General features: G+C 42.4%; 1 protein-coding gene across 2 annotated transcripts in view; it reads left to right on the forward strand.

The window, feature by feature from the left end:
- CNTNAP5 (contactin associated protein like 5) overlaps positions 1–23,422 on the forward strand; it is an 898,651-nt gene that overhangs the window by 528,184 nt on the left and 347,045 nt on the right. For both annotated transcript variants that reach the window (XM_029226145.1, XM_029226146.1), the window contains exons 9-10: positions 6,739–6,888; positions 9,818–9,989. In XM_029226145.1, coding sequence (XP_029081978.1) covers positions 6,739–6,888; positions 9,818–9,989 — 322 coding nt within the window. The remainder of the gene's footprint in view (positions 1–6,738; positions 6,889–9,817; positions 9,990–23,422) is intronic.

Below are 23,422 nucleotides of genomic sequence, written 5' to 3' on the forward strand. Positions count from 1 at the left end.
CATAGTACAGAATACCACACCCTCAACAAAAGATTATCCAGTCCAAAACACCCAGTGCCAGAGTTGAGAAACTCTACTTTAAGGGGAAATGTTACTCCTATAAAAAAGTTTAGGCCTTCAGCATATTGCTTAACTGCTTTTAGTGCCAATTTCATCAAATGTGAACTGTAAATTATTGGAAAGGTCCCATTATAAAAAGTATTAAAAAAACACATGAGGGGCTTCCCTGGTGGCACAGTGGTTGAGAGTCTGCCTGCCGATGCAGGGGACATGGGTTCATGCCCCGGTCTGGGAAGATCCCACATGCCGCGGAGCGGCTGGGCCCGTGAGCCATGGACGCTGAGCCTGCGCATCCGGAGCCTGTGCTCCGCAACGGGAGAGACCACAACAGTGAGAGGCCCATGTACCACAAAAACAAACAAACAAACAAACAAAAAAAAACACATGAGATGTTGGTAATGATATTTATCTAGAAAAATAAAATCAAAGTAGTAAAAGCGAGAATTCTAAGGTCAGACCTAAGCGGACATCATTTTAAGAAAAAAAAAGTTGAATTGTGCCTTAATCCTTCTTAGAAGCTAGAAGTTCCACGAAAGGACAGGACCAAAGTTTGAACTCAGTCTTGTCAAAGGGGAAGTTGCCTTGTGAGAATAGAAACTGGTGCAGCCACTTTGGAAACACTCTGGCAGTTCCTCAAAAGGTTAACTATGGAGTTACCATATGATTCAGCGATTCCACTCCTAGGTGTACATCTAAGAGAACTGGAAACATAGGTCCACACAGAAATTTGTACAAGAATGTTCATAGCAGCATTATTCATAATACCTGCAAAGTGGAAGCCACCCAGGTGTCCATCAGCTGGCAAAAGGATAAACAAAATGTGGTCTATCCACACAATGGAAAGACATTCAGCCATACAGATAGACTGATAGAAGCTGCTACCTACGATGAACCTTGAAAACATTATGTGAAGCAAAAGAAGCCAGTCACAAAAGGGAATATGATGTATGACTTCATCTATATGAAATCTCCTCAGTCGGCAAATCCACAGAGACAGAAAGTGGATGAGTGGCTGGCACAGCTGGAGGTGGGGGCCTGGGGAGATTGGAGACTGATAGCTAAGGTTTCAGCATTTCTTTGGGGGGCTCCAGACATTTTAAAATTAATTGTGATTGCTGCCTAACTCTGTGAATATACAGAAAAACATTGAACTGCATTTTACATAGATGGAGTGTACAGTACGTGAATTTTATCTCAATAAATCAATTTCAAAAATATAAGTAAATAAAAGCAAAGGTGAATTCCACAGCAGAAAATAGAACTCTGCAGAGGTAATTGGCCATCAGAGCAGTTCCTGGAGCAGAGCAGGGCTAGCTTTGGAAGTGTGGAGAGCAGAAGCAGATCATCCTGCGTGCCTGAGAGCTCAGCCTACGTGCCCGACCCTTTGAATCCTGGCTCTGTGGTAGCCATAGGGCCCAGGGCAGCCTCGCCAATTTTCTGTTTTAGCATCTACAACGTGAGGACTATAAAGCTTGGCCTCCAGGACTATGGTGAGAACTAGGGATTCTATATTGAAATTATATACTAGGAAAGTATAATTATATACTTTCAATTATATATTGAAAGTGCCTGGCACATTGCAGATATTCAATACTGGCAGAGTGTATTATTAGCTATTTTTACAATTGGGCTGTGTTTCACATTTCAATTTGCAAGTTCAATTGCAAGGATGGAAAGTGTCTTTTTTTTTTTTTTTCCATGAAGAAAAACTTCTAAGCCTATTTGACCCTCTCTGTGAGAGACCTTTTATACTAATGCCTTAGGCTGAATTCTGGGACCAGGAAGCAACCACTTTAAGTAATGGGGGCAAGAAGTGGAAAAGAATGAAAACTTTCCCTGTCCTTTATCTCAGCCTCAACAGTTTGTTAGTTTTGAAAAAATGATTATAAACTTCACACACTTTTTTAGAAACTTGGCACATTCTAGTACTCTGTATAAGAGAAAGGAATCTGTGATTCTATCATTCAATATGGTTCCAGTATTTCTGTAGTTATTTTTAACAAAATGTGAACCGTACCACACATACTGTTTTTCATTTTTCAGGATATCCATATCATTCCTGGAATTATGATTTTTAATGACTATATTATATTCCACATTATTATTATTACTACTAATGGTAGAGAAAATTTCATTTACAATAGTGACAAAGAGGGTGAAATACTTGGAATACATTTGACAGGAAATGTGCAAAACCATACAAGAAAAATGTTAAAACACCCCTGAAAGGCACTGAATAAGACTTGGACAAATGTAAAAAGATATCCCATTCTTGGATGGGATAACTCAACATTATAAAGATATTATTTCTCCCTAAGTTAAATTACAAATGTAATACAATCTCTATAGAAACATCACAGTCTATTTCATGGCATTAGATGCATTATACTAAAATTCATACAGAAAAACAAAGATTCAGGATTATGTTCCATGTTATTGAATACACTGCATCTGATTTATCTAACCTATCCTTATTGGAAATATTAGCAGTTGTGAATTTTTGCTATTAAAAATGATGTCATGAACTCTCTTCACCATAAACCTTGTTTGCAGCTCTGTTACTATTTTAGGATTACTTCTTCAGAATAAAATTCGTAGAGATGAGGTATGATATTTTTAGGGTTTTTGATACTTGTTGGTATATTGCCTTCTAGAAAGAATTACCAATTTTGAAATTGCCTGTTTCCCTCTATATCCACTAACAGAGACTATAATTGGTTTTTATTCTTTACCAGTCTGGGAGATGACAAATATTATTTAACATCACATCAAAGTTCAGAAATTTTATGTTTGTCGTCATCCAATAATCTTTCCAGAACCAAAGTCCCACATTTTCAGCCTCAGCTTTTCAATCATATGAGTGCTTAGCACCCCAAAGTGGTCCTCAGTACTGTATTTTTTCACCCCGAGAGGTTTTTTTCCCCAAGAAGGTGTTCCTGGCCTCAAAGGTAACACCTTCCTGTTCTTTTCATTGAGAACTTTAGTTTTTCAGAGCTACTTAATCTCAGGTTTTTGAAGGAAAGCAACCTGATGGAATTGATTTTCCCTAATTTGTGAATAATTAATAGCACTTAAACCTGTACCTTTTAAAGAGCATTCTTAAAATATAAATCTGGGGCTTCCCTGGTGGCACAGTGGTTGAGAGTCCGCCTGCCGATGCAGGGGATGCGGGTTTGTGCCCCGGTCCGGGAGATCCCACATGCCGCAGAGCGGCTGGGCCCGTGAGCCATGGCCGCTGAGCCTGCACATCCGGAGCCTGTGCTCCGCAACGGGAGAGGCCACAGCTGTGAGAGGCCCGTGTAGCGCAAAAAAAAAAAAAAATTCTGGAAGCAGCTCCAGGGCTGTGATCTTGGATCCGTTAACAGAATGAAGGGAAAAAGAGAGCCCAGGTAGAAGCAGATTTTTAGAGAGGGATCTGCCAGTTCACTTGCCTTGGAATCTATGCCCAGGTCAGCTCCTCTGAGCCAGTCTTATTTTTCTTAGCTTCTTTCCTTCCTCTTCTGAAACCTCTCACGGATCAGTTCCCAACCTGGGCTGTGCAGTTGAAGTTCTGGGGGTCTTTGAAACTTCCAAGGTCTGTGGCCACCCCCAGAAGTCTGTCTTAATTAAGCTGGTGTAGGGCCCAGGGGCCCGTCTTTTCAAAATCTGCTCGGGTAACCCCTTTGTGTGGTCAGCAGCAAGAACTACTGTTTGAATAATTCTAAAAGCTAAGATTTCACACAGGCTCTCCCTGCAGGGACTAGGGACCATGTAGGAAAAGATCAAAAGAGATCGAATTAAAAGGAAAAGCAGACCAGAAAGAAAAAACAAAAAGAAAAAGAAAACAAACAACTGACCAAGCAAACCCTTATTAAGTGATGCTTTTAAAGACAGAAATGTGGATAGTGGCCTGGGGAGGGGATGGAACCCCAAGTCAGAACATATAAGCTTGAGCCCCAGCCCTGGTCCCCTCATACTGAGTAGACCTCTTCCTCGGGCCAGTGTCCTCTGTACAGTGATTCAGTGATGTGTCTCTAGCTAGATGGCACATTCCCCCCTGGCTTCCGTCTGTGCTTTCTTCCCTACTGTATCCCTGATGCCTAGCTGGGCCCTTAGGGGCTATTTTCACCCTATGTGTTGAACTAGTTACTGACTTCCTTCCAGCCCAGTCTAGAGTTTACCTGAAAATGCAGTCTCATCTGTTATGCAGAGGTATTTAAATCAGTACGCAAATGACAGTAAAAGGAGTAAAGACCTCAGTTGGCCATGCCCCCCAAATGCCCCTGACAGAAGTCAAATGTTCAGCACCAAGGAACACCTGACAGACCCTCTGCCTCATTAGCAGAATCCCTGTTGCTGGGACCCAGACCCTGGCCTTTGGGGGAAAGTAGGGCCTCCAGGCTGAGTAGCTTCTGGATTCTCCTCTCCACCCCAAGCAGATGTTCAGGGCCACAGCAAACACTGGCTGAGTGGGAGCTAGCAGGAAACGCAGGAGGACCTACATCTGGGCCATTCTGAACCGATGGAGCACGGCTGCCCCGGTGCAATGCAGCTGGGCCCCCAGCCTGGTGCTGTGCTTTCCCGGGGGCAGCTTCTCCTGCCATCAGATGGCTCAGGGGCACGAGCTCTTCAGTAGCTGTTCTAAGGAGCCCTGCAGACCTCTGGTCTGATTGTCAGTGCTTTCTTCCCAGCTGGTTTCTCAGGGACTGCCCCCCTGTAGGCACTACCAAGACTGAACTCCTTGAGCTCTGGAAATAGCTCTTCATCCACCCCTTCCTCTCCATTTTCACTGCTAATACTTTGGCTGAGACCCTGGTCATTCTGTTTCCAGCCTCACCTCCTCCCAGCCCCGACTTTTGGCCACCAGGGTCTCTGAATGTGCAGCTCCAGGCAAGTCATCACCACGCCAATGGTCCCCTCTTGGACTCCCAGTGATTTCATCACTTCTAGACCAGTGATTTCATTCCTGGCTACACATCAGAATCATCAAGGGGGCTTTTTTAAAATGCAGATATCTGGGACTCCATCGCCAGAGATTCTGAGACAATTGGCTTGGGTAAAGTGCCCTCCAGAATCCTTTGTCCGAGGACATTGTTGAAATGCCTTCCTTAGCCTGGCACACGAGGCCCCTGACCGGACTCTTCCCACCCGCTTTCCTGTTGCCCTGTCCTGTTTCTCATTCCACACCTTTGCTTCTCTGTATAGGCTCTCTGTCCCCCAGAACTCTTTAGAAGTGAGAAACTCTTGCGCAGTTTTCAAAAACCGCCTCCTCTATGAAGTATTTTCAGGATCCTTATGTGGAGTCAGGTCTTTCTTCTCTACCCCCATGTTACTGGTTCACCCCGAATTGCAAGCAGGGCTGTTGTTCGCTTGCTTCTCTAAGCCACCAGCCTGAAATTCTCAAAGGACAGTATTTTAAGCCTCTTTGCTTAAGTCTCTTCCATCTAACTGTGGGTTACCCCAGGGTAGAGACCAGATGATATGACTATCCTTTCTCCCAAATGCAGGGGAGCATTTTTGTGGTTGCTGTTCTGTCCTTCTGCTTTAGTGAGCATGATTTCTACTTGCAATGTGATATGACCTGTCCTACAGGCCCTACTATATTAACGGGTGTAATTCTCACAAGAGCCTGTGAGTACAGTCATTCTCCCCATTTTGCAGGGGAGGAAACTGAGGCAATGAGAAAAGGAGGGTAACTCAGCCCATAGCAGGGCACATGTCTATTGAGTGAAGACATGGGGGGCTCTGTGATCTGGTTACAAACAAATCTTTGTGACTGGACTGGGTAATAAGACCATGTTTCCTTCAGCAAGCACTTTGCACAGACAGAGCCTTAAAAGATGATAAACTTTTTGTAGGAAAGAGTGAAAACACTGGTGCGTAATTCCCAGCACACTTTCCTCAACAAGGTAGGTCGGCAGTGCAGTCCAAGTCAAAGGCATCTGGGGCAAAAGAACGAGAGAGAAATTGCCTTTTAATAAACACCCACTATGCCCACAACCTGGGGACTTTCCTGCCTGATCTCAATGGATCCTACAGAGTAAGAATTATGGTATTTACAGAAGATAAAACCAGAGCTCCGTGAAGGTAGGTGACTCAGTGTCACATAATTAGTTAAGGAAAAAGGTTGGAACTAAACTAGTCTGTTACCTCCTTTCAGCAGGAGACTCCTCTGCCTGGTATGTCATTGGAATCTAGCTTTCCTCATCTACTTTTGCCTCTAAAACAGTTTATTTTCTTTACTAAAAAAGAAATATGTCACGTGTAGAAAAATGCGAGAAAACTAAAATTGCCTTTAACTCCACCACTCAGAGATTAAAAATCACCGGGAACGTTTTGAATTTTTCTTTTTTTCTTTCTTTTTCACTTTTTATTCTGCATTTTGTATCAATAAGTCAATAAATGTTTTCTATACCTTTGTAGTATACAAACACATTTGTGTTTTGCCCTTTTGTTTTCAAACCAAACATGTCAGAAGTGGTTCGGCCCCTTTTAAAAAAGGAAAACAATGGAATGAAGTGGTAAAAAGAAAAAGAAAGATGCCTGGGGAGCAGCTGAGGATTTGTTTTACGCCAAATGAAGAGAGGGGCCACTCTGAGAATGTACACGGACCACCGCAGGCAAGGAAACGAGCCTTGCTCTCTCCACACCTGCCCAAATCATTCATCCCTACGCTTGCCCTTCCTGTTTCTTTTGCAGGCAGTGACTTGAATGATGGTTTGTGGCATTCAGTGAGCATCAACGCCAGAAGGAACCGCATCACTCTCACTCTGGATGACGATGCAGCATCCCCGGCTCAGGACACCACCCGGATGCAGATTTATTCTGGAAATCGCTATTACTTTGGAGGTAAATTCCCCAGCTTTTGAGGTTGAAAATAAAGGAGGGAGGATGCAGCGGACAGTTATTTCACTATGACAATTCTTTCTGTGTCAAATTGACCATTCTCCCAGCACACACGCATGTACACCTGCCCTCAAGCCCAAAGAAATGAGAAGCAAACTTTCCCACAGCTGTACAAATATAAATTATCTAGGTCGGTGCTGAGGAAAAAAAAAAAAATCTAGCTGTAAGAGCTGGTGTTACATAACACATCCAAAGGAGATTTTTGTTGCCATGCCAGACTCTGTGATCAAATTCCAAAAGAGGAACTCAGCTGAAAACTTGGAGAAAGTGTACCGATAGTCAGCAGTACCTGCAAGAGAAAAAAAAAATCCAGGTAGGAAGGTACGACCAGCATCCTCAGCTTTCTCAGTCATTTCTCTGCTGATTTGCTTTCTTAACCCCCTATCCATCTGCTCCCCACATCCCTGGAGGCCATGCCCATGGAGGGGGGCAGCTAAAAATGGGGAAGACCTAGAAGCCCATGAACTTGGAGCTTCACAAAGAGCAGCCAGTATAGACGTTGCCCCCGCCAATGCTAGGAAACTTTGCAAAGATGAAAACACGAGGGCAAACTGGTAAGGAGGAAAAATATATAATTAGGCATTTGCTTCATTTTTATAGATGTATGTATACTTTTATTTAGTTTTTTAAAGGATTTTTTCATTAAAAATATTCGTATCTAATTACTTAGCCAGTTGTTGGTATTATAGAAACAATCTGTAAAGAGTAATGAATTCCAGTAGCTGTGTGACCTCGAGTAACATACTCATGGTCCCTGAACTTCCTTATCAAGGACGTTGGGAAACAAAGCAGAATTTCTGGGAGAATTCAGTGAGATCAAGGTTAAATGTACAACATCATGCTTTCTACGTTAGAACGGACAGACTGGCTTCAGCTTTTGCAAATATGGGTCTCAGCTGGGCCTGGTCTAAAAAGAAGCATCCTGTAAAGTTATAAAGTGCAGTTTCTAAAAGAGAATTTGCAAATCACTTCTCTCATACCAATGACATGAGGTTAAGCTTTGAACTACGAAAGGGACTTTGCACAGATGCAGTGTACACATCCGGGTGTCCTGAGAGGGAAACAGTGTGGAGTGATTCCTTTGTGGTTTGATTTCAGGGCCAGAGCCTCTGTCCTTCATTCCAAATCTCCACATGTGCTTAGATAACAAATTCCTTTAAAAAGGGAACACTTTGATTCTCTGTAAATATTTTATGTCTTACATCATTTAATTCATGCAGAATCCTTATGAGGTAGGTAATATTAACCCCATTTTACAGATAATAAGACCTGTGTTTGCAGAGATGAAATAACTTGTGTGAGTAGTAGAAGCAGGATTCAACCCCAAATCTGTGTTCTCCATGAGCCACTAGTGACAGCAAAGGAATGTAAAGACTGCAGAAGAAAGGTCTGGTGGCCCCCAAAGATACGTTTCACAGACTGTATAATTTTGCATCATATGCAGTGTTTCATAGACAGCAGAGAAAAGCAACCTTATATTTATTTCTGGGGAAAATGACGTTGAATTAATTATGTGACTTAAGCATCTGAAATGCCTCAAAGGCAAAATGACTCCCCTCCCCCAGTTGAAGTGTTTTTAGACGTGGGTCTTAACGGGGCTTCAGGCTGAGGAGGGAATATTTTTCTGGGATCTGAACAGTATTTAAGGGAATGCCCCACACGTAGACTGTAAACTTAAGGAAAGTGAAAAATGAGTTTGAGTGATAATAGTCAACTTACATAAATTCTCTCTATGGCTTCAATTAGAAGTTGTAGCATCTCTCTTCATTTTATAGTGTGCCTGTGAGCCGTTAACCAACTGCTGGGCTTCAGCCCAGCAGTGACTATCTATTAGAGATGGTTGAAATAATTCCCAATTATTTATGGGTTATTGCCATGTTTTCAAGCATGCATCCCCATATGCTCTGAACCTATTAAAACCATCGGGATGGAGTTTATAAAGAGCACAAGCAACCATGCATGTACATGGCTCTATACCTGTCCTAATGCGTAGTTATTCCCTGGTTGCAAGCTATGCTCAATCAGTGTAGTGCCCGTTTTTTTTTTTTTTTTTTAAAGAACACCCTGTAAAAAGGTATGGTATTAACCTTTCAGGTATGTGATTACAGCCCTATAACTATGTGCATTTAAACGCTTCGTTCCTTTAGCATCTGGATTTGCTTTGCATATCACTTCAAAATTCCAGCTACTTTCCTGTGTGTACATTTCTCAGGAACCAAGCCTGATAATGCTGACAATTAACCAGACAATTACTCTGCTACCATTGTTACCCAAAGCGTAATTTTCTTTGAATGTGTAATTCGGAATTGAAGTGTGCATTTAAAAGAGTGTTTCAAGACAGAAATTCCCCAGTAGTTATGATATGTTGCTTTCTTGGGCTGAGTGAAGTGTACCACACAAAAGAAGGGCAAATAGCTTACGAACAGGGTGAAAAGAAATAAGAATGAGATACATATTTTAATTCCCTGGGTTTATTTCTTTAGGTATAATAACTATATTTATTTTATATCATGGTTTTAATAATTCCACTATCTGAAGTCTCTCTGGGTTTGATTCTCCTAATAAAGTTGCTGCTGACTTCTAATCTCCTAACGAAGTTTAAGAAAAAAAAAAGAACAAGATAAATGCGATAAGATTGGTATCCCCTTTAACACATTTTGTTTTCTATTCTATACAGTGATTGAGTATGCCCCATTTTGTACCAGTTTTGTCCCCTCTCTGAGAATGCTAGGATTTACAACAAAAATGTGTGCACTGCTGTGAATGAAAAAACACCGAAATAATTAGACCTTAAGGTCTTCTATCAATAGGTCGCCAAAGCAATAACTGATCATTTCAGTATTCTTCTTTATTTTTTTTCTCTGTCCCACAGGGTGCCCTGACAATCTCACCGATTCCCAGTGCTTACATCCCATTAATGCTTTCCAAGGCTGCATGAGGCTCATCTTTATTGATAACCAGCCCAAGGACCTCATTTCAGTTCAGCAAGGTTCCCTGGGGAATTTTAGTGATTTACACATTGATCTGTGTAGCATCAAAGACAGGTAATTATGGTCTCTTCTCCTCTGTTCTCCCACCCACCTTCCCATTTTCACTCTTCTAAATATGAGCTTCTTTCACCAAAATTCGAATCCCCTGACATCAGCCACATTAGACATAATTGAGTCGCCTAATGGAAAATATTTCTGAAAGGATTTCTGGCCCAGAGAAAAATGGTTTAAATGAGTTGAGTCTCTCTTCATGTCGACTTGCAGTAAATGGGATATGCAAATTAAATCAAAATACAAATTTGTGAAAGGATTAAAATTTTATGCGTAAACAACATTTGATTACTTTGAAGTTAAGAGTGAAGCAAAAAGGAGGGAGGAATTGCTTCTCTCCTAAACCATTTCATTCTTCACTGTAGTGAGTGTCCTTTCTAAAACCGACAGGTGAAAATCAAACCCTCTCGGATTCCTATAACAGAGTCCAGTTTTACAGTCACTCCCTGGGCGCCTGATCTTTGCTGTCACCACCCCTAACCCTCTGTTTCTTTGGCCCAGAGGAGACCGGACCCTGGACAGAGAATCAACACCTTTATTCCCCAACCTACAAATCTAGCAAAAGCTTCCTTTCCCTCTTCATTTCTCCTGGGCTCTGGCTCCCCTTCTATTTGAAGTTTCTAGATTCAAAGACGCGCTAGAGAAAATAAAAGAGGAGGAGGTTCTGAATTTTCAGCAAGGTTAATCACGTGATCCATGTTTCTTCTCTAGCACTTAACCTCCGTCTTTCTTCCAATTCTAATCACCCCAGTCAAAATACCATTTACCGAATAGGTGAATACATGTTATGTGCTTGCCTGTGTGTTGGTGATACAGAGTCCCTGTTTGTGTTTTATCAGGGACTTAAATATACATTTCTATAAAATGCTATCAATGACCAGGAAGTGCACCCTTATTTGTGGGACATATGACAGTGGCAGCTGAGGTCAGGAAGGTTTTCAGGAAGTGGTGTTGAGCTGAGTTTTAAAGGACGGGCAGACTTGGCTGAGGAGTGGGGGTGATGGTATTGTAGGCATATTGGCAGGATATGGCATGTGAAATGCCATAGAAACGGGGGGAGGGTCATGGCTTGCAAGTGTTTTGTCCACTCAAGACACTTAGTTTTCATTTAAATATCTCTAATATTGGGGCGCATTTTGCATTTGATTATTTATAGTAGTTGAATTGGCAATATTTACTTTTCTTCAGAGCATATAAAATAATGGCATGTCTTACAATGAATGGTGTTTTAGATTCCACAAAGTATAGCTCAGTGGGGATGGTAAGTCTTGGTAGTAGAGCACGTGATGTGAATACAGCCAATTAGGAAGAACTTTGCATGCCTAAAGCATTTAGCCTCATGCTCTAGGAGGACTCAGGGAAGGTAGTTGATTTGCTTTGTAAAAAGAGTACTCAGGAAAAGGGAGAAGGATGGATTGGAAAAGAACCAGCCCAGAGGTAGTGAGGTGACAGGCCCAGTGCAGGGGAGCGATGATGAGAAGTAGCAGGTGCCTGTACTGAGCATCACACAGAAGTCAGCTCTGCAGACCATAATCTCCTCTCATGCTTGGAATGACTGATATAATTTTGTGGAACTTTATGTGCATGTTTCTCTATTAATACCACTCCACATGGGATCGTCAACAAATCACACAGACTTGCTGGCTCTCCTGCTTCATTTTTTTCTATTTGGCCAGCTGGAAAAGTGGGTAATAAAATGTATGCTTCATTAGACTGTGCTAGTTTAGAGACCTCAGAGTAAAAGACACTGTGTGGAATGGTTGCTACCCTATAGTCTTTATTAATGATGAGGAGGGAGCATCTGACTTCATCAGCCAGACAGCCTTTTGCAAAGTGTAGATCAGTAGAGGGAACATTTATCAATAGGGATCTCTCATGATAAGTTAATTTCTAATCAAGGGAGCTCTCATTATTTTCCATTACATGGACGCCATTGCCATCTATGCTGCATCATTACTTTTGTGTAATTGTAGTCTGTATAATTGTATTACATACAATTGTGTTTTGGTTAATTGTATAATAAGGGATTGTGTTTAGTTTAGTGGGTAAATGGGACATTTTTCTTGATTTACCAGACAGTGCCTTTAACAGAAGGGAAACTGGTAAAAGGCTTTGCTTAACTAATTATTTCTTGAACTTCTATTTAACATTTGGTGGAGAGTGGGAGTTGGGGTTAGAAAAGCAGGTGGTTTCTGAGTTTTGCATTTTATTTTTAATGTGTTAATCAACACGAACCTGATTTAATGACAAGTGTGAAGTTTTGCCTTCAAGGCGCTTGCCACTTGCGGGGGCGGGGGGGGGGGGGGGGGGCAAGGTTTGGCGGGAGACAAGGGGGTAGAGAACAGTCTGGCTCTGGTTTATTTTCGGTTTCTGCGTTTTTTTTAGAAAAATTTAGTAAGGTTTAATGAAATTCAATGAATATTTTAAAACATTAAACACTAGTTTTATTTAAATTGTTTTGATTAAAAATTTTGGTTTTCATTAACTATGATTCCTATTTTATATTTTATTTGTAATAGCAAGCTTTCAATGCTTAGAAGAAAATAATTTTGTGAAAACATACAAAAAGAATTTTGATTTTTAAATCTCTTACCTTTATTATGCATTTTTGATGAAAATATATTCAAATGTCATACTGTGAGTATAGTTGCATTTTATTTTATTTAAAAAAATTTATATTTTATATTGGAGTATAGTTGATTTTCCATGTTGTGTTAGTTTCAGGTGTACAGCAAAGTGATTCAGTTATACATATACATGTATCTATCATTTTTCAGAATTTTTTCCCATTTAGGTTATTACAGAATATTGAGTAGAGTTCCCCGTACTATACAGTAAGTCCTTGTTGGTTATCTATTCTATATATAGTAGTGGGTGTTTGTTAATCCCAAACTCCTAATTTATCCCTCCCGCCTACCTTCCCCCTTTGGTAACCATACATTTGTTTTCTCTGTCTGTGAGTCTGTTTCTGTTTGGTAAATAAGTTCATTTGTATCCTTATTTTAGATTTCATGTATAAGCGATATCATATATTTGTCTTTCTCTGTCTGACTTACTTCACCATCCCTGTTGCTGCAAATGGCACTATTTCATTCTTTTTTTATGGCTGAGGTCTTGAGTAAAGCTGGGAGAGTTCCTTCTCAGGGACTGAAGGATTTAAACCAACAATTTGCATCTCAGTAATGGGCACTTTTCTGAAGCTTCTGGCCTCAGGGAAGAAAGGAGGTGGAAGAACTGGGCTGGCCTACTTCTCTGGCAGAAGGGAAAGCACTGGCTTTAGGAGGCTCCATTGGAGGACTGTCCAGTGCCTGACAGTCCAAGGTCAGGTTGGGAGAACCCTCATAGGAGTTACCATTGGGACCCGACAGACCCCAAGCCCCTTCAGTAGTCTTTAAACCTCTAGAATATGATGTGCAGCCACCATCCCTCCTCTGCAGGCTGAATCTCCAGTCTCACGTTCTCCTCATCCGAAAACACGGTTCTTCATGAGCTATACTTATCTCTTGCACCCCGTGGGCTTAAAGTAGTCCAGGCTTGATATTCTCAACCATCATCGAACAAAGTGTGCTTAGAGCAAAATCACGCCCTGGTTTATTTGACCTCATAAACAGGCATTTAGTGAATGAACGAGGCAGTCTTATTGTATATTCTTGAGTAAAATAAGATGTGGTAAGAGTTGTGGAAGATACGAGAGTATGAGATCATTTATATCCCCATTTTTTCAAGGGGGTAAACTAAGACCTGGAGATAATGTTCACTTTTCCATGGTCACAGGACTGAAGTTGCAATCCAGAGTTAGACGCCGCCAGTGTTCTCTCCCTTGTAGTATCTACTCAGAAGGATCTGACCTGGAAATGGCAGTCATTGTGTATCTGTGGATCTGAATATGTAACCTCATCTTCCGCCCACAACCATATAAAAATTGTTCAGGGATATGCCATCTATTAAATTCCTTGTCAACCTTAGGTGCCTGATGAGATTCCATTTAAAAGAGAGGCATTCAAAATGGTATGTGATATCAGGCAAGGTCTTTATTTTCTTTTTTCTTTTTTGAACATATAGTCTTTTTTATATTATATATGTTTCAAGGGTACAATATAGTGATTCACAATTTTAAAGGTTATAATCCATATATAGTTATTATGAAATATTTGCTATATTCCCCATGTTTTACACTGTATCCTTATAGCTTATATTTTTAAAATTTTAATTTATATTGGAGTATAGTTGATTAACAATGTTGTGTTAGTTTCAGGTGTACAGCAAAGTGAATCAGTTATACATATACATATATCTATCCTTTTTCAAACTCTTTTCTCATTTAGGTTATTACAGAATATTAGGGAACTCTACTCAGGCAAAGTCTGAGTGATATAAGGGTGTCCCACTCTTGGTGGTCCAGGTCAAGAAGTGCTTTTGTTGAAAGATCAAAGCAGTTAATTCCAGGAGCCATATCCCGTCCTTCAGGGTTCAAAGCCCAGGGCAGAAGAAACAAATCACCAAGTGCTGTCTAAGACTTCATTCCGATAGGAGACAAGATCCAAGGTGTGAAGCCAAACCGGGAGGGGCAAACAGGGATGCTGATGAGTCAGTGAGGGGAAGTGGGCGTCGCACCTGGAGAAAGTCATCAATCCCAGCGCAGGTGGCAGAGGCTTTGAGAGGTGTTGGAGCATGTTTAATTCCCAGTATGCTTCTTGTCAGCTTGAAATAGGACACATAGGATTTAACCTTTTTGTCTCTTTCCTCTTTTGCAAAACCAGGATAATAAAACCTACCTTCGCATTGAGAGTTAAATGAGAGAGTGTAAGAAGTCAGGCGCTCAGTTGTATGTCCAGTAAAGAGTAGATACTCAGTGAGTTCGCCATGTGAATTCCTATAGCCAAAGGTTTGCTGAATCTCCAGTTTCCATGAGGAAAGGAGAAGCTCAGGTCTCCCTCTGATGTTTCGCCAGCCCCCACTGTAGCCAGGGATCCCCAGTAGTTTCTGGTGTGGCGGTCTATCTAGACCTCATATGTGCCCTCAGATCAGTTGCTCAGTGACTTCCCTTGAGTTCCCTTTGAGCTGACTCTCTGAGGCACCAACCACCACCTATTGGGAAGATGTGCATCAGTTTCGGTGCCAAGGTTGTGGTCTCTGGATTCTCCTAAAGTATTGGTTCTCTGGGCCTGGAGAGGGTAAGGAAAGCACGTGATGTGCCCAGGGCACACAATCTAAGGTGGTCCTCATTTCCAGGTTCATGCCTGTGTACACCCTGAATTTACATGAACCTGGGAATGAATGCTTCCTTAAATTTTGCAGGCAAATTCCAGCCTTTTTGCATCAGAATCACCAGGAGGGCCTGTTACAATCCAAATTGCTGGGCCCCACCCCTAGAATTTCTGAATTTTACTGTGGTGGGCCAGAGGATTTGCTTTTCTAACCAATTCCAGGGTGCTGCTGGGACAGACCTTGAGAACCACTGCCCTAAAGCTTCTAATCCTGTAGGCAGTGGGATTGCATGGATTCTGTATAATAGGGGACCAGGTGTGGGGGAGAGGAATGATGGGTCCTGCTGCTACTAGGCCCCCAAGCAGCTGCCCTCCTGGTAAGAGTCTCACAGGGTCTCTAGAGAGTTCCAGCATCTCTGTCTCAGTGTCCCTCTCCAAGGGTGTTGAAATCAGTCCAAGGGACACTGCTGGGGGCAACTGAATTCCATCTCCCTCCCTGGCCTTTGCCACTCAGCTCTTCCCCTGCTTCCCACTCCGAACAGTATAAATGAAAACAGTCAGATCCTCAGAGGTGTCTGAGTGAAGGGCTATTTGGGGTGGGTCTCAGAATCATTGCTGCTGCCAACAAATGTTACTTGTTTTGTTGTTATTTTGAAGGCAGTTATTTTACTTGTTGGTCCCTCTGAAAGTCAGAGCTTGGTTTTACCTTCTAGGCTAAGCTCACACCTTGTGGGAGGGGGGTGGTATCATTATAATAAGAGTGACTCCACCCACAAAAAAATATTCCTGCAAACCTTCCTAAAGATGAACAGAGACTGCACCTTGTCTTCTGGTGCGTGGCAAAGGTTTCCCTGGTCACAGTCCCGTTTCCTATGTTCCTTCCTCATAGAGTGAAGATATTGGGGAAGGTCCCTGGAGATCACGCAGCTCTGGTTTTTCATAGAAGGAAATAACAGTTTTGTGGATTGTGGCAAAGACAGGTACCAAAGCGGGGGCTCTGCTCCTGGGGTCTTTGCTGTTGCTTTCTGTAGAGACAGTGTTGCTCTTAACACTTTCTAAAATTAGGTCCTTTTTGGTTATCCATTTTAAATATAGCTGTGTGTACACGTCAATACTGAACTCCCAGTCTATCCCTTCCCACCTGGTAACGGTAAATTCATTCTCTAAGTTTGTGAGTCTGTTTCTGTTTTGTAGATAAGTTCATTTGTATCAACTCTGCCCAATATTATGTAACAACCTAAATGGGAAGAGAATCTGAAAAAGAATAGATACATGTATATGTGTAACTGAATGCCTTTGCTGTACACCTGAAACTAACACAACATTGTTAATCAGCTATACTCCAATATACAATAAAAAGTTAAAAACATAATAAAATTAAACAATCTGCTTGTTCCAATGAGTGAATCCCATGTGGAAAACTGCTTTAAGTTTCCTGCAGCCAAATAATTTAGGAAATGTAGCTTCTCACTCCATAATGATTTCCCTTTCTCCCAACACACATTCTTTTAAGAAAAGCATCGGCTAAACTCTTTGGTCAGGATTCTTACCTTCTTGGTTCAGAGCTGGGAGTGCTGTAAACACGGAATGTGGGGAAGTGTTCAGTGGGATGACCTCCAAGAAACAGACTTCCGCTAAAAACCCACGCTGTGTCTGGGAGTTTGTTCAAAACAGTGAGCTAGGGCTTCCCTGGTGGCGCAGTGGTTGAGAGTCCGCCTGCCGATGCAGGGGACGCGGGTTCCTGTCCCGGTCCGGGAAGATCCCACATGCCGCGGAGCGGCTGGGCCTGTGAGCCATGGCCGCTGAGCCTGTGCGTCCGGAGCCTGTGCTCCGCAACGGGAGAGGCCACAGCAGTGAGAGGCCCGTGTACCGCAAAAAAAAAAAAAAAAAAAAAAAAAAGCTTACATTGCAGGGCAATGCATGTGTTTTCATTTTTCTCTCCAGTTGAAAACTTGTACACCGGGTGCCAGAAAAGCCACTGTAAGGGCACAGCCCCCGCAATGTGAGTTTCTAACTCCAATGTGAGAAATGTTACAATATGGTGAGTTCTTCCTTAACTCATGGGATGGGGCCCAAATCCACACAAGAGCACTTCTGCTGTTTTTAGTTATCATTTTGAATCTGTTTCATGGAGGACAGGGAAAGGTTATAGTTTATACAACAGTTACCGAGCAAACATTCTCTCAGGGTGATTTCATTTAATTCACTGCACAGCTCTGCAAGATCCGCAAAGTTCTCCTCAAAGTGTGGTTCCCAGACTAGCACCCTCAGCGTCACCTGGCAACTTGTTATGACTGCATATTCCCAGGTCCCAACCCATACTTTCTGGACCACAAACATGGGGAAGTGGGGGCAGCCTGAGTTTTCACAAGCCCCCCAGGTGATTCTGATGCACACTCAGATTTGAGAGCCATTGGTTTGCTCCATTATTATTATTTAAGAAATAAGACCTCTAGTGCTTATGGAGGTTCAGTTACCTGCCCAAGGTCACATTTTCAGTATTTGGTGGAGCCAGGGTTCAAAGCCAGATTTTTCTGATCTCTCAGTCCATATACAGGTAGAGGGGTTTTTGCCTAAAGGCTGGGGAAAGAAAAACGATGGGCTTGGAGAGCCAGAGCAGGTCAAGGGAGTGTCACAGAAGAAATGAGATTTCAAGAGGAACTGGGTTTAGAGTGGTCAAGTGGCTCTGTTCCAGGCAGGGTGGAGAGCATAGGTCTGGGCCTCTGAGTGGGTGAGGTGCTGGACATTTGTCTGCCTGGATGGGAAAGTCTGCTTTGGCAGCAGTGGGTAAGAGAGAACTAAAGTCAAAGCCGTAGGGAGCATGGCAGTACACAGTTTAAAATCTGAGTAATAGGCCATTGTAATACTTAATCGTTAGATGATGCTTACTGTGTGCCAGGACACCTCGTAAATGCACGTGTGTGTGTGTGTTTGTGTGTGTGTGTGTGATATAGATAGATAGATACGTACATAATTATACCATCAATAGATAGACAGATACATACCTACATAAATACACCATAGATACCTACATACCTACATACATACATACACGATAGAGAGATAAATAGTTGCATACATAATACACCATAGATAGATAGCTACATACATACAGACAGACAGAGATACACCGTAGATAGATAGATAGTTACATACATACATACATATACCATAGATAGGTACATACATACATACATAATACACCATAGATAGATAGATACATACATACATAGATATACCATAGATAGATAGTTACATACATTCATACATATATACATACAGATAGACACACACACCATAGGTAGATACATACATACATACATACACCATAGGTAGGTAGGTAGATAGATAGGTAGATAGATAGACAGATAGATAGATCAATCCTCAAGGCAACCTATGAAGTAAGTAAGACTATTAACTCCATTTTACAGAGTGAGATTGAGACACAGTGACACTAAGTAAGTTGTCCAAGGTCACACAGCAAGTATGTGGCAGAGCCTGGCTATGAACCAAGGAGTCTGGTGGAAGAGATCAGGTCTGTCCTTGCAGTGCAGTACCTCTGACTTTTCAATTAGAAGGCATCCTATATTCTTCAGCAGGATTGCAAAATAGAAAATGATGTGAATTCATCTTGCGTCCACGTCAGGACAGACGTACAACCTGTTAATAAAACAGGTTGTATTAACCCAGGAAAAGAAGGGGTGTGATCTGCGACAGATAGACCACCACGGAAGCCTGGGGGGTTATCATCCACACAGCGACTTGTCACAACCTTGAGACACACACTGAGAGAGACTCAGAGTCTGAAAGCTTCCACCAAGAGATCCACCCTTCTCTCTTTCTTTAGGCCCATTAGGGAATGGAGGAGCCTCAGGACTAACTTGGTAGGACCATCTTGGGGAGGTAGATTTTGAGCTGATTTGGTCAGAGCCTCCCACTCGGCACTACACAGGAAAAGTACTGATTTATATGTCTGCTTCTTCAGTGAGTGCTCCCCCCCACCTCCTATCTTAGACCTCTCTGAATGTCAGCAGGGAGGGGCCCTGGAGGACTCTGATGCCTGGGTTTGATTTGAATAAGTGACCTCGAACAACTGCATCTGTGTTCTGTTACCAAACTCATCTCTCTCATCACTCATTTTCACAAGAAAAGGGGATCATTATCTTGATGAAATGGTGCAGCTCTACCTGTGCATGAGGAAGGGCACCAGGGCGCCTTTTTTTTTTTTTTTTTTTTTTTTGCGTTACACGGGCCTCTCAGTTTGTGGCCTCTCCCGTTGCGGAGCACAGGCTCCGGACGCGCAGGCTCAGCGGCCATGGCTCACGGGCCCAGCCGCTCCGCGGCATGTGGGATCTTCCCGGACCGGGTCACGAACCCATGTCCCCTGCATCGGCAGGCAGACTCTCAACCACTGCGCCACCAGGGAAGCCCCCAGGGCGCCTTTGATTCATGGAAAACCGTGCTGACAAAGTCAAGGGTGGCACTTCATTCTGTCCCATCAGAAGATGGTGAGGCTCTTCCCCCACCAACTGGCCATCTGAAATGTCCGTGCTGAAAACAAAGCTGGAACAAGGAGCTGGGTGAATAGTCACAAGCACTTCTGAAGATGAGGGCTTCATTCCAAGAGCTCCAGTGATGAGGTTGAGGTGAGATGTCTGCGTTCAGGTGGCAGTAAGAAAATGCCTCTCAGAATCAGTAGTGCTTGGATCATCCCTCCTGAGAAATAGTGCCTAAGAACTTCCAATGTTTTAGACAACCTAAAAGCCAAGGAAAAATTTTGATTTGGATCGAAACGTGAACAAAGGTTACTTGAGGTTCTCAAGTTACGTCTGTGAGGCAGTGCTTATATTTAAGCCTGCAGAAAACATTTCTAAATTAATAATAAGAAGGAAGAGATTCTTCCTTATTGCTCCCTTCATGCAATCATGATCTTATCAATATTTTTTATTGGAGTGTAGTTGATTTACAATCTTGTGTTAATTTCTGCTGTACAGCAAAGTGATTCAGTTATACATATACATACATTCTTTTTTTAAATATTCTTTTCTGTTATGGTTTATTATAGGATATTGAATATATTTCTCTGTGCTATACATTAGGACCTTTTTGTTTATCCAGTCTATCAATCATGATCTATTTTTAACATTTTTAAATTTTTTGGCCGCACCGTGTGGTATGTGGGATCTTAGTTCCCCAGCCAGAGATTGAACCCATACCCTCTGCAGTGGAAGTGCGGAGTCTTAACCACTGGATCACCAGGGAAGTCCCAATCATGATCTTAATTTGTGTTCATCCAACACCCTGATAAGGGCTTTCCATCCATTTTTCCCATTCTCCAAAGAGTGTACCCTTCTACACAGCCAATGTCACATTCAGGTTTTCCTCTTCTGCATGAATGTCCCTTCATTGGGCTGCTGAGGTGAAGTACCCGTAGCCTTTAACACTGTTTTCTCTCTAGTCCAAAAGCATTCATTGGCGGCTCACTGTGAGTACCATTTACAGACACAGTTGGAAGACAAAAGGAGCTTAATATGTTTTTACTTGGGGAAAAAACAGGTCTGAACTGTAATCAACTGTCCTCACTTGTTTCTGCCAGTGAAACCGAAATTTAAAATTAGCCCTATGTTATTTTTATCTTGAATCAACTTATCTCATTGGAAGTTCACAGAACAAGAATCCGGCCTCCTGTGTTTTCCTGGGACATGGAATTCTGAATGCTGAGTTAGACCCCCCACTCTCCACTTCCCATGCATGAGCAGCATGTTAGTTCCCTGCAACTCTCACCCGTGCCCAAAGGGAAAATTGGCTTCCCAGCTTGGCAGGTGAGAAAACAGACTTTAATGTATATTTAAGGGACTTCCTTGTTGGTGCAGTGGTTAAGAATCCTCCCGCCAATGCAGGGGACACGGGTTCGATCCCTGGTCCAGAAAGATCCCACATGCTGTAGAGCAACTAAGCCCGTGCGCCACAACTACTGAGCCTGCATTCTAGAGCCTGAGAGCCACAACTACTGAGCCCCTATGCCACAACTACTGAAGCCCGCGTGCCCAGAGCCCAAACTCTGCAACAAAGAGAAGGCATGGTTATGAGAAGCCTGCGCACCGCAATGAAGAGTAGCCCCCACTCACCGCAATTAGAGAAAGCCCACGTGCAGCAACGAAGACCCAGTGCAGCCAAGCATAAATAAATAAAATAAATAAATTTTTTAAAATGTATATTTAATAACTTACCTCCAAACGAAAGCAAACTCAGGATCTCAAGGTGGTGAACCCCCTTCTGTTTACATGTTAGCCTAACTTTGGACTTACCCTCCTCCTAGCTCAGCTCCCTCAGTTGTCCAATGGGGACAGGGCATCCATTTTATCACTGGAGGTTTTGAAACAAGAATGAGGTTGTTGCCTCCCTTTTGGAGTTAGGCAGGATAAGGATAGACTGAGAGCAGGAAGATGAAATTTCTTAAAGTTAAAAGCAAGAGAGACAGAAATGGATGGGGATCTATGTGTCTCAGGAGGTCAGATTTTTGGAAAACCTATACACAGGCAGAGAAGGATGACACCTTTCTAAATAATTTACTTACCTATGTAACCTGTTTTATTTTTCAGGCAAGTGATTAAGGTTTGCGCTTGGTTCAAGTTACAGATTTGAAATCTTCCCTCCAGGTTTTTCTTCACTTAAAAAGATTGCTTCAATCTGATTTACTAAGCCAGTGGCAGGGACTGCCCGTCTTGATATTGGGATATACTGTGGACCAAGCAGGAGAGATATCTCAACACCTGGAAAATGCAAAGGGAGAAAACAAACTTAAAGCGGACAGTTACCCAAGAGAACTTAAATGTGTCTAAACTCTTGTGAAACATCAGGAACATCATTAACTTTATTATGACAAGATGTTATCATCACCTTATACCTACCTACGACATGCTGAGAAACATAATATTTTTATCATAATTAGGTAGGGAGCTATCCCTGCTTAGAAAAAATGAAAGTACCAGTTGTCATTCTTAAACAACCGAAGGCTTATGGATTGGACCAAATATTTGTATTGATAATGACAGAACCTCACACTCTGAAATGAGAATCCTATGTATTAGCTCTACTGTGTGTAGCTATTCACACACACAGTACACACAATATGTTTGTGTCCAGTAAGCCCTGAAGCCCTTGACCTTCCTACTTGCTGAGAGGCTGCCCAAGTTCTGCTAATGTTCCTTTGTGACCCAACCATTCATTCCACAAATCTTTTCTGGGAACCTATAGTGTGCCAGACACGTTTCTTTGCCCTGTGGATCCAGGAGTGAATGATTCAGAGAGTGGCTGCGTTTTCCCTACTCTGGTCTTTCTTGTGTCCTTGGATCTAGACCTGTTTTATACTATTATGGGCCATTCACTCATTCATCTCCGGTATTTGGAACATCTCTGCAGGACCAGGTGCTAAGGATTCAGTTGAGTGCTGAACATAGAAGGTTATCCCTGGCTTCAGAAAGCTCCATGAAGGGACACAGATTTTGATCAAATAATCATGGAAATAAACGTATACCTCCCCAAATATATGATGAGTGACAGGAAGCAAATAAGCGGAGCAATAGGAAAGGATCTGAGAGGAAGGGTAGCTTTTACAGGGCTGTGGGCCGTGGGCCAGGAAAGGGAGATATGGGTGTTATTGTCCTCATGCTCTGCAGATGTAACTCTCTTGAGGTCACTGCCAATCTCCATCAGTGAAATACTCAGACGTTGGCACTTTGCACTACCTCCTACAAACCTCTGGCTGGCGATTCTGATCTCAGCTTCCTGCCCGTGTGTGTCCTCTGTTGAAATCACTGTTTGCTGGGGCGGGGTGGGGGGTGCTAAGGTGTTGAAATCACTGTTTTCTGGGGGTGGGGGCGGGGTGCTAAGGGGATCACAAATGCAAAATTCTGGTTTCTTTAGTGAGAAGGGACTTTCTAACTGGGGTTTTAGCTGAAAACAAATTCCTACAGTTTTTTCAAAACATGGATGCGCCGAGGGTTCCTCTGTTTGCCATTAATAGCATCCCCTTACTGCCGCTACCCAACACACACCACCATCCTGACAGCCGAGGCTAAAGGGTTTACCTTCTAGTAATTCAGCCCTAATAACATACAGGCTACACCTACACTTAGCACAATAGAAAAAACAAAAAAATGTCATGTCTGCCCACCTAAAATAAACACCAGTGTAAAGGTGGGAATGATCTTTCAGCAGGCAGTTTTG

This window comes from Monodon monoceros, unplaced genomic scaffold, assembly GCF_005190385.1.
Source record: "Monodon monoceros isolate NGI ecotype Baffin Bay Population unplaced genomic scaffold, NGI_Narwhal_1 Super_Scaffold_16, whole genome shotgun sequence".
In the NCBI taxonomy this organism is placed as follows: domain Eukaryota; kingdom Metazoa; phylum Chordata; class Mammalia; order Artiodactyla; family Monodontidae; genus Monodon; species Monodon monoceros.